The sequence below is a fragment of the Grampus griseus genome (genome assembly GCF_964374135.1).
Source record: "Grampus griseus genome assembly, chromosome: 6".
NCBI classification, from domain to species: domain Eukaryota; kingdom Metazoa; phylum Chordata; class Mammalia; order Artiodactyla; family Delphinidae; genus Grampus; species Grampus griseus.
The window spans coordinates 98,951,450-98,966,678 of NC_139000.1; the positions used below are offsets into that span (position 1 = coordinate 98,951,450).

Consider the following 15,229-nt stretch of genomic DNA (forward strand, 5'->3'; position numbering starts at 1 on the left):
GAGAAAGCCCGCGCGCAGCAATGAAGACCCAATGCAGCCCAAAATAAATTAATTAAATAAATAATAAAAAAAAAATGCGACGGGGGAATAAAGAAATGAAGGAAATCTGGAGTCCAGAGTTTTCGCGGATCTTCACTAGCTCCCCTCTTTTGCCTCGTTTTCTCCTTCTGTGAAATGGGAATGGGCATGAGATGGGTCGACGTCCCCCGTTAGAGGCTCAGGTGAGAACTAGAAGGTTTGGCTGGGCACCAGCAAATCCGGGTCTTATAGCACTACGTCGGGAGATCAGTAAGCGCCTCAAGCGCCTCGAAGATGCTGAGGTGACCTAGAGGGAAAGTGGGGAGGACGTGGAGGAGAGAGAACCTGAGGGACTCATCACCCCCATCCCGCTCACCCTGCTGAAGAGTGGGCTTCAGGAGTTGACTTCTCTCTGGGATACCTTTCCAGAGCCCACATCCTTGGGCAGGCTGATTTGAAAGATTCTGGGTGGAGTCCCCAGCCCCCCATGTCTTCTTCCCCAAAAGTTTGAAATCCCACCGATTTCCGAGAGTCAAGAACACAGATATCCCTGAGACCTTAACAGTATCAACGACTGCCATTTTGTAGTGCATTTTTGAGCGCAGAGACTTGATCTTTACAAAGATCCTTTTTTTTTTTTTTTTTACCATTTAGGAAATAGGCTCAATGGTGGAAAGTAACTTGCCCAACGGCACCTGATGGCGAACGATAAATAAGTGCTTAGAGGGCTTCCCTGGTGGCGCAGTGGTTGAGAGTCCGCCTGCCGGTGCAGGGGACGCGGGTTCGTGCCCCGGTCCGGGAGGATCCCACATGCCGCGGAGCGGCTGGGCCCGTGAGCCATGGCCGCTGAGCCTACGCTCCGCAGCGGGAGAGGCCACAACAGTGAGAGGCCCGTGTACCACAAAAAAAAAAAAAAAAAATGCTTAGATTAATCAGTCTTCTGAGGGCAGCCCTGGGAGGGGACAGGGAATGGAAAAGCTCCTCTAGGAGGAAGGTGTGTATCTGGAAGAAGGTGAGAGGCTCAAAAGAAAAGGCTTACAATATTGTAAATCAGCTATACTCCAATAAAAAGTAATTAAAAAAAAGAGAGAGAAGGCAAACGTTGCTGCTTCTACAACTTTCCACGTGGGGCTGCATTCTTTGTACCTCTTCTGCTAGGTGCCTCATTCCTCCCTCTGAAAATGGGGAGCGCATCATCCCCCCCGCACCCCGCACAGCTTCCCTTCTGCCTCGTAGGGCTGAGGTGAGGGTGACAGCAGAGCTGCCCAGAGCGTGGGGGTGGAAAACTTGGGCAGTTATTACTTTTTATTAGAGCTACAGTTAACACTCACCATCTATCAAAAGGATGGAATAGCTAATGATGGAGGGAAAGGAGGCTTCTTGGGAATAAATAAACACTCAGTGATTATATAGTCATAATTATCATCATCAGTTTTATTGGTGTTGCTGAGTGGGAGAGCTTGCAGTGAACCTGGCCCACAGGAGAAACTCCCCCAAGGCCCTGATGCCTCCCTCCCCCCGCCTAATCACCTCCTCACATTGGCCCTCGCTCCCACCCTAGTTTGGAGGAACAAGAACCACCCAGGGCTAGGATCCCCTCAGGAAGGTCGCGGTCACCATCCATCTCTGGACACAGACATTGTAATGAAGGTGAAAAGTATCCTTGTCTCCTTGGAGCAAAAGGATATGACTGACCCTCTGGACAGCTCAGGAGGAGCAGGGGGTACAGAAAAGGGAATGGACATCCATTCCTCCAGAAGTTAGGGTACCTGGGCTGACTGTGTGCATGTGAGCCTCGGGCCCTTGGTACCTGCTGCAGAACTGCCTCCCCTCCCCCACCTTCGCTGCCTTCCAGAGTCACCTGACCTCAGCATCACAGGCCTCACTTTACCCCCATTCGCTGGAGAGTAGCTCCCCTGTGCCCACCCTAAGCCAACCCAGCCGGGAATGTCTCTCACATGGAGACTCTTGGTCCCGATGACTGTGCTTGGAAAAATCTAAGGGACAAGATGTGAGAGGTCTGCTACTGAGAGCACGGAGGGGCGTGAGGCTGACAGCTGAGGGGGTCACCCTCCTGGGCTTTGGCAGTGAGTGGACTCTGCCTGTCACGCCCATTGGTCCTGAGCTGTTGACACAGTCACCCGGTTACACTGAGTTGCTAAGCAGCTCTCTGGACATATGATGACCCACCTCTGGCAGGTGACCAGGCAGGCATACGGTGGGCTCCATTCCCCACGTGCAGAAAGCTGGGCATTCAGGGGGAGAAGTGTCTCCCAACCCTGGCGGGTGCCCTGGGGGAAGTGACAATCACAGTGATGTTTATCTTTCTACCGGGCAACAGAGTGCCAACATGTCTGGGAGACTCAACCCTCTTTCCCTGGCAACCTCTCCCTGGCACAGCGTGAGGGCCCATTCCCTATTTGAGAAAGCAGGAAGGCATTCCCAGGACAGTGTGGCTGGGGGGGTCCCAAGAGATACCTGCTAAGTCAAGAGCACGTGACTGTGGTTTTAGGAGGTGGAAACCCAAACACATCACCTATGAGATTCCCTATTGTGAGGCGTGGGCATCTGAGGCTAAAGGTAAGATGTAGGGTACAGGGGCTCTGAGACTGAAGATAGGTCAGGAACCCTAATCCACAGACAGAAGGTCTCCCCAAAGATCAACCTTCTCCTCGCCCACAAAGCAGCCTTCTCTGAGCCACCTGGGTATCTCCTAGAGTCCTACAATCAAAAAAAAAAAAAATCTTAGTTCTGTGCCAGACACATGATTCTAAGCCTTACATATATTAACACATTATAAATCTAATGCATTCAAATCTCATTTTAACCCTCTCACATAGGTAGCACGATTATCCACATTTTCCAGATGAGGAAACTGAGATACAAATAGGCGAAGGAATATGGTTGAGACCTCCAAGCTAGTAAGTGGCAGAATCAGGATCGGACAAAGTAGGTTTTATTATTTACTTTACAGAAGGAGAAGCTCAGCTTGGAGAAATCAGTCCACTTGCTGGAAATCTCACACCTAGGGCCGAGGGTGGCAGCGATGACACATATTTGTCCAGCAGAGGGGGGTGGAGAGGAGACGGACTGCTGAGCTTGTCCTTGGCCCTGTTGGTTGGATTTGACCTGACCGAGGGACAGCCTCCAGTCTCAGCGGGCCCCAAGACTGTGATCTCCAAGAAGGAACACTTGGCCGTGAGTCAGCCCCAGGTGACGGAGACGAGTCACACTCACCCAGCACCTGAGCGTCATCACCATGAACTTCTGACCCCAGCACCGGCTGACTTTGGGGTGCCTACTCACTCCTCAGAGGGAGGGGAGCAGGGAGGAAGGGGGTCTGAAACTGACGCTGGCCCCCTGCAAGCAGCAGGGACAGACAACACAGCTCTGTTCTTAAGGAAACAGGTGCCGCTCACCATCACCATTGGATACCTGAGAGCCGTCAATGGGGTGGAAACTTTTTATTTGAAGCAAGTGAATCAGAGCATTGTCCCCAAGTGCCCCTGGGCATCCTCCTACCTGGAGGTCCCCACACAGTCTGGGCACACGGAAGAGACTCCCTGCCCTGTGCCTTCCCGACCAGCCTAACATCTCAGAGCCCTCTGTTCCCAGCGTACAGCAGAGGGCAGCAGAAGCTTGGCTGCCAGGTGCCGCTCCCACAGGACCCTCCCTCCCTCCCCGCTGCGGCAGTCAGCTTGCACTGAAAGGCAGTGCTCCTGGGGTGTGCCTCTGTGGTTTGGAGGGGCACCAGGGCCCCCAGGATGCTCTTCAGCCCACCTCCACTCCTGGCACCTGCCCAGATGCCTCAAGTGCTTGCAGCGACCCCGGCTTGGCCAGCCCTTGGACACACCCAAAGGAGCTAACACAGCGCAGGGTCCATATCCCAATGGTGGGGCTGAACCCATTGGTGTGGTCTGGGGCTGGGGCGGCTACAGGAAAGAAAAGCAGAAAGGCTTTCATCTGGGTGGTCTCCTGTTCACCAGTGAGCTGGATTCAGGGTCAGAGAAGGAAACTCCAGTGAGCACTGAGACAGCGCTGGGAAGAAGGCAGGGTCTGCTGGAGCTGTTGTTATTGCTTCGGGCAGAGGGGCTTTGCCCCCAGGAGGTCAAGCTGGTGTCCAGAGGTTGGCACCACCATTCCAATTGTTTTCCGCTGCAGGCTGGCCACACCAGGGGTGAGCAGAGGAGGACAGGTACTCTGTGCCCCTTCAGGAAGAGAGGCAAGGTCATGGAGGGGACCCAGCGCTGAATCTGCATGTGTGCCCATGGAGATGGGAGTGTAGACAGGTGTGTGTGCGTGTAACTGAGGGAGTCTGTCCGTGTCCACGTGTGCGTGCAGAAGGCGGGGAGCGTGGGTGAGTGCACCCGGCAGTATGAAGGATGTGGCCATGGGCTGCAATGCAGAGCATAAGCAGGTAAACAGACACCTGGAGCACCAACAGGAAAGACCAGAGGGTCAGAAGGATAAGCTGAAGAACAGGAGCGAGCGGTTCAGCCTCCAGCCCTCCCAGGACCCCTCCCTGGGCCAGAGCATGTGGAAGGCAGCAGAGCAAGGGAGGTGGTGTGGGGTGAACCGGCGTCCACATATGGGAGGGCACCAGGGGCTGGGTGGTCTGGTGCGTATACAAGACTTCATGCTGATTACAGTGAAAATTAAGTGGCATCCCTGGGCTAGAGTCCACAGTACGGTCCATGCTGGCCGGGGGGATGTGTACGTGAGGGCATGTATGCAGGTTGGCTACATGTGTCTTCACACAGGCAAACACGCTGCTCCCCCGGAGGCTCCACCCAGCCTCCAGTGCTCCGAGGAACCCAGAGGCCTCGGACCCCCTCTAGGCACTGAGATCCACCACCACGTGTCGGTACACAAGTGTCTGTCCCTTGAAGCTGGGGGCCAGGAGCAGCTGGGCGTCCCCAGCAGGCACGTAGCAGAAGGCCCGAGGGGCCTGCACCGCCAGCTCCTGGAACCGCACAAACTTCTGCCGCCCCTCATCCCACTGGTAGATCTGTGTGAAGGAGAAGTCGCTGCCCAGGGCCAGGTAGCGGCGGCCACCCACCAGGAAGGGCTGCAGGGCCAGCGAGCCCCTGGAGGGCAGCGCCTGCACCTCGGAGAAGCGGGTGCCCTCCCAGCGCAGGATCTTGGAGTCGCCGATGTAGCGGCTGAGACACAGGTAGCTGTCGCGACCTGCGCGGAAGTGTTTCACAGCCTGGGCATCAGGCACCTGGGTCACCTCGCCCTGGGCCACAAACTGCTTCTGGGTGCGACTCCACTGATAGATGATGGGGGCCTGGGAGCTGCTGGACACGATCAGGCGTGGCTTGCCCTCGCCGTCTACAAATTCCAGGTCAGTGTCACGGTGCCAGGCATGCAGGGCCTGCTGGGAGTAGAAACCGTTCTGGTGCCAGCGGTAGAGGCTGGTGGCCCCCGCCTTGGAGCTGTCAGCCACGGCAAAGTACCAGTCGCCATCGATGCGGAAGGCCTCGAGGTCATTGGGCTTGCGCACGCGCTGAGGGTCGATGTCCTGCAGCTTGGTGAAGCGCGTGGTGTTGGGGTCCCAGTGGTAAATGTAAGAGCCACCAAACAACTGGGCCACCACCACATACAACTGGCTGTCCACCACCATCGGCTTGCAGTGCACTGCAGAGGGGGCTGCAGGATAGAGGGAAGCGAGTCAGGCAGCGTCAGGGGGCCCGCAAGCCCCTGCCCCACGCCACACCCTCAGAAAAGTGGGTTGGTCCCTTCCAACAGTGGGCGAAGACTAAGTCTCTTTGCTACAGTATTCTCTCCCTGCTGAATATCCACTGGGTGCTCGATGCTTTCTAATTGTCTCACAGCTAATAATCAACCTCAGCATCACCCTCCCTTTGCTCTTGACCCCAAGGTTCAACTATAAGCTGACACTGAGCACAAAGTAGGTGCCGCTAGATATCGACCGACTGTATAACCGTCATGTCCATTATTGAACTTTTATTGTGTACAGTCACTGTGCTAAGTGTGACCACATTGCCTCAATGAATCACGCTGAAATACACCCTATTATTTTGTAATTTCACACAGAAAGTAACTGAGGCTCGGAGTCTTAGTGACTTGCCCAAAGCTACCCCACTGGCGAATGTCGAGGCAGGTGAAGGAGAAAGAGTTTGAACACAGCCACAGCTGGTGACAAAGCCTAGGTAAACAGAGCCTTGGAGCCTTGTGTATGAAAACACAATCCCCCAAGAGCTCCCACCTGTGAAAGGGCTTTTATGTACAAGAACATCTGCACCACAACCAGATTGCCCGGACCCCTTCTCAGGCACCGGAGTCGTGTGTGGACACACTCTCGCCTCTCTCGGTGTCCCCAGTCATCACCTCTCCTCTCCTGCTTGCCAGCGCTGCTTCACCACCCTCCTCCTCCTCGTGATCCCACCTGTCTCCCAAGGGAAGCCTGTGCTGAGCCTCAGGCTCTGGAAGTCACCGCCCTGAGTCCTTTCCACAGCCTTGGTCTGTGCACCCAGATGCTGATGACTCCCCCAGCTCCTGAGCAGCAGCTTAGACCCTCCTTCCCCCCACACCCACAAGCCTCTCGAACTCTGGCATTGCCGAGACTGAGCTCCATATCTACCCCCAAACCTGCGTTCTTGATTTCAATTTGCGGCTCCACCCAGTCACCCCATCCTGAATCCTGGGAGCCATCCCCAACACTGCCGCCCTCTCCCTCACCCACCGCTGACCGGTCCCTAAGTCCTGTCAACCCTCCCTTCTGCTTTCTCATACAGTTTGTGTAAGATTGGTATTATTTCTTCCTTAAATGTTTGATGGAATTCACCATCTGGCCCTGGAGTCTTCTTTGGGAGAAGGGTTTTTTATGTAACGACTTCAAGTTCTTTCATAGATACAGGGCAATTTAAACTTTCTGTTTCCTTTTGTGTCAGTTCAATCCCCCCTTATTCTACCTCTCCATCCACACTGCTGCTGTCCCAGTCCAGGCTCCAGCTGAACCCCTTCTGGTGTGCCCACCTGTCTTGCTTCGTGCCTAGCACTCTCCACACTGCTCACAGAGGGAATTTTCCAAAATACAGATTGGATTGATTCATACACTCTGCTCAGAACCTGTCAATGGCCTGGTCCTCATCTCTCTCGGGTCTCGTATGCCACTCTCCACCTGGAACATTATGCTGTCATCCGGTGAGCTGCTAACTATTTACACGTGCATGCTCTCGCATGCTAAGCTGTTGCACACCCTCTTGACTTTGCTCATGCTGTTCTCTCTGCCAGAACACCCTTCCCACATTTTTTCTCCTAGCTAAGTCTCCCTCAGCCTTCTAGACTCGGCTTAAACTCAGCGGATCCCAAACTGAGCTCACTGGCCACTCCTATATCTCCCTTAGTTCTCTGGCACCGTCCAGTTACTTAAGCCAGGATCCTGGACATCACTCCTCCCTCTCCCTCATCCTTCAAGATTCAGCTTAGGCATCTACTCCACCAGGAAGCCTTCCTTGATTGCCCAGGGTAGGCCTCTCCTTTGTGCTCCCAGAGCATTATGGTCATGTCTTCCTCCTAACACCTACGTATTATCTGGATGTTATGTGTGTATGTGTCAGCCTCCCCCCAAAGACTAGAAAGTTCTTATGTGCAGAGACCATGTTTCATCTATCCTTCTACCTATAGGAACTCAATGAACAGGAACAATGGAGCCCACCCCACCATAAGGACCACCGCAACCAGGCCAGGCGCAGATACCTGGGATTCTATCATAGTCTCGAAGCTGCCTTTCAACATAGTCCCACTTGAGGATGGTGCAAGCGCTGGCTCCTGGCTGGGCCAAAGCCAAATAGAGGTCACTGGAGTAAAGGAAGGGCTCGGCCGACACCGCTGGGAAGGACAGGGTCTGGTACAGCACGAAATCTGCAGGGATGGGTCGGGCGGGGGGTGTGGTGGTTAGGGAGGAGGGTAAGAGCTTTCTGGGTGGTGAGGGTTACTCGACTGGCAAGGCAGGGTGCTGGGAGCTTCCCTGGGGAGGCCCAGCCTGATGCCCGAGGTGGGGCAGCTTATTCCTACCTGTGGTGATGCAGTCGAACTCCCGCAGCGGCAGATCCTGCACCTTGTGCTCTTGGAAGCGGGGCGGGCTGGCGCAGTAGATGGGCGCCACCGTGGTGTTGGTGTGTGCCAGCCACTCCACCAGCCACTTCACCTTGCAGTCACAGTTGAGCGAGTTGCCCCGCAGGTCCCTGGATCATGAGGGTAATGGAGGGGCCTCAGAGAGGGACAGGCTCCCAGCTGCTCTGCCCACCCAGGCCATCTAGGTTTTCAGAAGTAGATATTGTCAAGGCTGCTGTTGGTTGCTCATGTGGCATCTTTGCGCCAGTTAGGAAAATGTTCCCCTTGGCGTGGGTGCAGCCCCGTGGACACGTGCTTGGCCAGCAGAGTGCAGGCTGAGTTTCATCCCCTACTTGCCTCCTTGGCCAGGTGCCTTTTGCAGTGTATGACCTGCACGACTATCTGTTGCATCCCAATTCCTCCAAACCTTCCACAATCCAGGGCTTTTGTGTTCTTGTAGAAATACTGATCAATGACTGTGGCTATGCTATCAGACTTTAACATAGATTTAAATCAAACATAGCTTTTAAAAGCACATGTTTTAAAAAACATATATACATAACGTCTCGTGTGCATTTTAAGAGGGCCCACAGATGCCTTGAAGAACCCCAACTTGAAAGGCTGCCAATCTATATATAACTCAACCTAGCCTTCTCCCCACCCCAAACCCAAACCCTCCCAGCCTGTCAAGACCTTATGATCTTCCCAATTCTGGCTCCCACACCCCTCCCTCCAGGGACGTGTCCCTCTGTGCCATTGTCAAAAGAAGTAGGACTCGGGCCTTACAAGTCACTCAGGATGTCCAGGGGCCGAAAGATGTCTCTAGGCAGCGTCTGCAGGTTATTGTTGGCCAGTGAGCTGCAAGAGAGACCCCTGGGTCATCTGAAGATCGTGACGGAAGCCAAAGGCCACAGGAGACAGGGGGCTTTGGTCTGGTGTACGAGTGTGATGTACTCACAGGTGTGTCAAAGACTTGAGTCCTCTGAAGGTAAACTTGGAAAGTGCCCAGATGTCATTGTTCTCAATGAAGCTGGAGAAAAAGAGCACTTGTCTCAGCCACCAGTTGGGAATCCCGGACCCTCGACCAGCTACTTCCCATGCCCCACCTAGATTCCAGCCCATGACCCTAAGACAGGCTTCCATTCTGAATCTGGCGACATTAAGTCTGTGGTGACAGGGCATCCGGGCGGGATGGTTTAGGCAGAGGGATGGATGAAATGACCTTCTGCTTGGGTCCTGCAGTCAGAGGATTCAAGGGCTCTCACCCCCCCTCCCCCCAGCCCTCCTCACTCCCCTCCCCCTCAGCCCTCCTCCCTTCCACTTCCCAATTCCCCTTTCCTTCCCACGCACAGGTACTGCAGGTGAGACAGTCCTGTGAAGGCATTGTCTCCAATCAGTGTAAACTTGTTGGAATTGAGTAACCTGCAGAGACAAAGGTGGATTAGAGCTTCCAATGGCACACCTGCCTCGCCAGCCCCCAGCCGGCTGCCTCACCCCCGGGCCATGCCTCCCACCCTTGGGACCCCAGCAGAGAACCCCAGAGCAGCCTGGGCGGCAGGTCCAGGCAGGAGCCTGCTCTGGTCCCAGAAGCTCCCAGGGTCCTTATTTGCTCCTAGGGTAAGAACAGCCAGGGGCGGACCTTTCCTGTCAAGCTGGGTCCTTCCCCACTGCTCTGTGCTCCCACCCTCACCCCAGCTCTCTCCAGTCCCTCCCAGATGGATGGCAAGTTTGAGGATAACCACATATATTCTCTCCTGCAACTGGGGCTTCAAACATAAACAGCCCCTTTTAGAATTCCAGACCCTCCCGTCTTCCCTCCCTTTCAGTCCCCCAGCCTTTTCTTCAGAACCTGATCCCTGGGGTCACTTGTCTCTAAGATGAGCTCTCTCCCCTGCAGTGTCCACCCTCTGGCACCAGCCTAAGTTATTGCACCCAATTCTTTGGGATCTGCAGAGGAGGAAAGTCCATTCCTAACTGGGCCCCAAATACCCCCTTCTTTGCTTTTGTGGGCAACCCCCATCTTCCTTCCCCAAAACTGCTGGTCCCTGCAACCCTCCTGACTCCCCACTGCTTCACTGTTTGTGGCTCTCCCATTGGAGAGAAAGTAAGGGACGCCTGCCTCTTAACCTCCCAAGGCTACTCACAACCTCTCCCCTCTCCCCAGTCCAGGATCTGCCCCTTCCCCTGCCCGCCCCCACCCCTCCCCGGCCTCCTTCAGCAAGGCTCTGTCCATACAGGAACTGCAGCAGTGGCAGGTGGGAAAATGCTCCATCGTGGATCTCTGAAAAGGCAGCATTCACCAGCGTCCTGCAGGGGACACCTGAGTCAGTACCGAGGGGAGTATGCAGGGACTCTGCTGGGGTGGCACGAGGTGGACAGGGCAATGGTTTCTGCATACCCTCGCCCTGGAAACTCCCCATGTCACCTGGCTCCTCCCCCAACTTGAGGCTGTCTTTCCCTTCTCACAAGCTCACTGCCTGCCTTCCTCATCATCCTCCGCTACTGCCTCTCTGAGCACTAAGGACCTCAGCCCAAAGAAGGTTCCATTACCCGCACCTTCTCCATCATCCAGACACCCGCCGTGTGCTGTTGAGGGATGGGGCACTGGGATGGGGGGGGTGGATTCGCATCTTGCTCTCAGGGACCACACAGCCTGTCTAGTTCCTGAGGCCGCTTGCTGCAAGTGACAGGCTGGCCGGCCCCGTGCAGAGTGGCTGGCGAGACCAGTGGCAGGCATCTGCCCGTGCCAGGGCACTGTAGGAGTGTATCTCACTTCCACCCCTCCCCCTGCTGCCACCCTTCCCCCACAAGAAGCCTTCTGTCCTTGGTGTGACATCACAGGCAGGGGCCCCCATGCTCATGTAAACAGCCCCCTCCCTCCAAGTCCAGAGCCCTGCACACAGTAGGTCTCATTGATGCTGATGGTGGTGACGATTCATTCTTGGCCGTAAACACCAGCTTTCCCAGCCACGGCTGCTGAGCCTGCACGACTGCAGAGCTCCCAGCCAGGGCTGATGCCTGAATCTGCAGTCCTGAGGACCCCCTGGAGCCCTCCTGGTCCCCACACTTTGTAGAGGTGGAGCAGGGTTTCTCCCCACCCACTCCCAGAGCGGGTTTTTGCCTTCCTCCCCTCTCAAGCTCTCCCACCCCCCCCCCACCCGACCCCAGACGAGAGCACTCACAGAGAGATGACCTCGGAGGGCAGGTTCCTGGGCACTGCCTTAGAGTCCACGCAGAAGGCGGTGTCCCTGGTGCAGGAGCAGCTGGGCGGGCACGGGGGCGTCTTGGGGGGCCTCTTGGCGCCGACTTGCAGCATTAGGCAGAGGCCCAGCGTGGACAGCGCCAGCAACCCGAGCCCCGAGCCCAGCCTGGCCCGCAGCCCCGCCATGCTGCCTGCGAGCTCCCGCCCCACCGCTCTCGGCCACCCCGCGCGGGCGCCACAGGCAGCCGCTGCCGCAGCTAGGGCCCCAGCTGCCCGCTGCGGAGAGCGACTCCTCGGGCCCTCGGGCGCCGGCGGCCGTCCCCTCCCCTGCTCGTTCCCGCGAGCCGAGCCCTCGGAGAGATGCAGAGATGCGCGGAGCCCGGGACGAGCCGAGGGCTGACCTGCTGGGAGTACGCGGACTGCGGCGGGCGGCGGGGGCGCGCTGGGCGGAGCGGGGAGTCCCGGGCGGGGAGTAGCCACTGAAAGGAGTGGTTGCGGCCCTGGCCGCTGCTGCACACCCTGCGGGCGGTCTCTGGGGCCATCTGCTCGTGGCTGTGCGTGAGTGCGTGTGTGCGAGGTCTCCTTGTGCATCCTGCACGCATGCACACCTGTCTCTGCACGGGCACAGGCACAGGCACATATTCCCCCGGGCAGGCATTTCTGCGCTATGTATAGATCCATGAACCTCTGTGTACCTGTGCGTATGTCTTGGCGCTCAGCGGCCTCTAAGAAGAGTTCATGGGCATGTCATGTGTCATAAGTGACATGTGTGTATCTGTGTTCACGTCTCCACAGGCTAGTAAACAGAATGTGCCTTTGTGTCTGTGGGAGCTGAAAGGGGAAATATCACTGGAGTTGGAATGGGAATGTGTGGAATTCCAGAACATTCCTCACTCAATAACCACAGCCTGTTGGAGCTGGAAACGGCCTTGGACATTTCCAGTCCAGCCCTTTGTTTAACAAACGAGGAAACTGAAGCCCGTATCAAGAGGAAAGCAGCCCAGCTTGATAGCACATCTACTACGTGTTGTGTACTCTACTTACTTAAGTGCCTCAACCTTCTGAGGTCTTTGATATTAATCCCCTTCTACAGATAAGAAAAGTGAGGCCCGTAGTACCCGAAGAAGAAAGTGACAGAGCAGGGATTTAAATCCACCGGCCCAGCTCCAAAGTCCACAGCCGTTCTTCTATACCAGGGGTTTTCAAAGTCTGGTCCAGGGAGCCCAGAGGCCCTTGAGAACCTTCCAGGGAGTCTTTGAGGTCCAAACAGTTTTCCTAACAATGTTAAGACATTATTTGCCCTTTTCACTTTCATGCTCTTATAGAAGTACCCTGGAATTTTCCAGAGGTATCTTCTATTCAACTGAATTAACAAAATTAAAGAAATTTCCAAAAATGTAAAGCAATGACAGTCTGCTCCCTAATATTTTTGCTTTGTAAAATAGTTAATCTCATAAAAAATTTTATGTTATGTATGTTATAACATAGAATGGGTTTATTATTGCTATTTTAATTAATTCATATTTTAAAATTTCTCAGTAAATATCAATGTGGTAAATATCAATAGGTATAACCCACATAAACAAAAGCACTTTGGGGTCCTCGCTACTTTTGTGAGAGTGTTAAGGGGTCCTGCAGCCAAAAAGTTTGAGAACTGCTGCTCTCTACTACGTTATTTCCCAGGGGTGAGGAGGGGGCATTTGATTGTCCCAAGAGCTCACAGGTACAGTCAGTTGGCTGGGCTGCCAGTCCAGGAAACTGAGATCGCTAGGTATAAGATGCTTCCCCAGCTGTCCCCAGCCTCTGCTAGTAGAGGATTCTCTGGTCTGAGCTTAAGTCCATGTTCTCCCAGCCAGGGATGCCCCTGACCTTGGATGCTCACTTGCTACTGCCCATCCAGCTGCCCGTGTTGCCCTCTCCATGCCAGCTTGTGGGAAGACAAGCAGTGGGGGTGGGGAGAGTGGCTGGGGCAGCTGGGCAACCATCCCCCCCCCACCCCCGTCCCTGGCACGGCTCTGCCCAGCACACAAAGGGCAGAGTGAATCTTGTTCATCCCCTGCGGCTGAGGGGCTGGAAGGAGGAAAAGGGGAGGCACAAACAGGAGTGGCTGCCATGGGGTTCTCCATCACCCACATTCTCAGAGAGGTTTAACTCAGAGACAGACAGAAAGGGGGACTCTGGGTCCTATTCTTTCCTCTCTGTTTTTTTAAAGATTTATTTATTTTTATTTTTGGCTGCGTTGGGTCTTAGTTGCGGCACACGGGATCGTCGTTGAGGCATGCGGGATCTTTCGTTGTGGCGCGCGGGCTTCTCTCTAGTTGTGGCGTGCAGGTTTTCTCTTCTCTAGTGTGGCACACAGGCTCCAGGGCTCATGGGCTCTGTAGTTGTGGTGTGCCGGTTCCAGAGCGCGTGGGCTCTGTAGCTTGCGGCACATGGGCTCTCTAGTTGAGGCGCACGAGCTCAGTAGTTGTGGCACAGGCTTAGTTGCCCCGTGGCATGTGGGATCTTAGTTCCCTAACCAGTGATCGAACCCGCGTTCCCTGCATTGAAAGGCGGATTCTTTACCACTGGACCACCAGGGAAGTCCCTGGTCCTATCCTTTTTTTCTTTTTCTTTCTTTTTTTTTTTTTTAAAGAATACTCTCCAGCCCTAAAGCTCCACAAATTTTGCTTCCAATTTCTGACCATTTAAAAAAATTATTTATTTATTTGGCTGTGTCGGGTCTCAGTTGCGGCATGTGGGATCTTCGTTGTGGCATTCGGAATCTTTTGTTGGGAAGGAATCTTTCCGTGTGATGCGCGGGCTCTTTGGTGCAGCGCAAGAGCTTCTCTCTAGTTATGGCATGAGGGCTCCAGAGTGCATGGGCTCAGTAGTTGCAGCACGCAGGCCCAGCATGTGGGATCTTAGTTCCCCAACCAGTGATCGAACCCGCGTCCCCTGCATTGGAAGGCGGATTCTTAACCACTGGACCACCAGGGAAGTCTCCGTCTGGGTCCTATTCTTAGCTACTGAGAAGAGGTGCCCTGGCGGTGAAGTAGATGATGATAGTCATGAAGATTGGACTTTCACATCGTGATGTCATTGGATCCTCACAACAGCTTGGAGAGGGGGACAGGACAGGCTGTATTAGACCCATTTCGCAGATGAACACACTAAAGCCAAGAAAAGCAGAATGACTTATTCAAAGTCCCAGAGCTGAGCTGGCCAGTGAAGCACTGAGGACATACTGAAGGCATAAACTACTGACCCCTCACCAGGAGCCCCCCCACGTTTGGTGACAGTCTTATTATCATTGAATAGAGTTACATGTTGGCTGCCTGCATGCTCCTTGACCTGAGGGAAGCCTCAGGAAAGCACGGTCTCAGGGCTGGTCCCAGGGCCGGCAGGCTTTCTGGGAAGAAAGACAACCAAAAAAAACCATGTAGCTGTTGGGGACAGCAGTGCCTGCTAAGTGGCAGATGAAAGTGCATCAGGAAGGCTGGGCGATCTTGGAGGAGGGAGGGGGCGCCATAGGCTGGGGTGGTGAGCACAGATGAGGCGTCATTGGTTCTTGCCTGGCCTTTTAGGGTCGGTGGTATTCAGAGAAGTAAAGAGGCGTTGAAGGTGCATTTTCCAGGAAGGAGAAATGGCCTAAGTAAAGGCCAAAAATGTAAAAGCCTGCAGCAGAGGGCTGGTGTGGGGGACGAGGTGACAGCCATGCATGCCCAGCGGAAGGTCCTGCCCCCATTCCTGAGAAGGAAGACAGGAAACCTCTACCAGGTCAGTGCCAGCATCTGAACTTCCCTTATGAAACTTGAGATCACCCTTCCTTCCCCAACCTCCAAATAGGCAAAAACAAGTTAAAAAAGAAAGAAGAAAGAAAAAAACAAAGTTGTAAGAACTACAGTCTAAGGGCAGCCTGCAGGGGAGACTGAGGACCCAAGAGAG

At 54.6% G+C, this 15,229-nt stretch overlaps 1 protein-coding gene across 1 annotated transcript; it reads right to left on the reverse strand.

Annotated features, from left to right (window-relative positions):
• Nucleotides 1–3,710: 3,710 nt before the first annotated feature.
• Nucleotides 3,711–11,488, reverse strand: LGI3 (leucine rich repeat LGI family member 3; the record flags this gene model as incomplete). The annotated part of the gene is made up of 8 exons (XM_082656978.1): nucleotides 3,711–5,670; nucleotides 7,744–7,908; nucleotides 8,062–8,231; nucleotides 8,887–8,958; nucleotides 9,059–9,130; nucleotides 9,451–9,522; nucleotides 10,336–10,407; nucleotides 11,283–11,488. 8 exons carry the CDS (start codon nucleotides 11,486–11,488, stop codon nucleotides 4,853–4,855), a joined length of 1,647 nt encoding a protein of 548 aa, XP_082513104.1. The 3' UTR covers nucleotides 3,711–4,852.
• Between the last annotated feature and the right edge of the window lie 3,741 nt (nucleotides 11,489–15,229).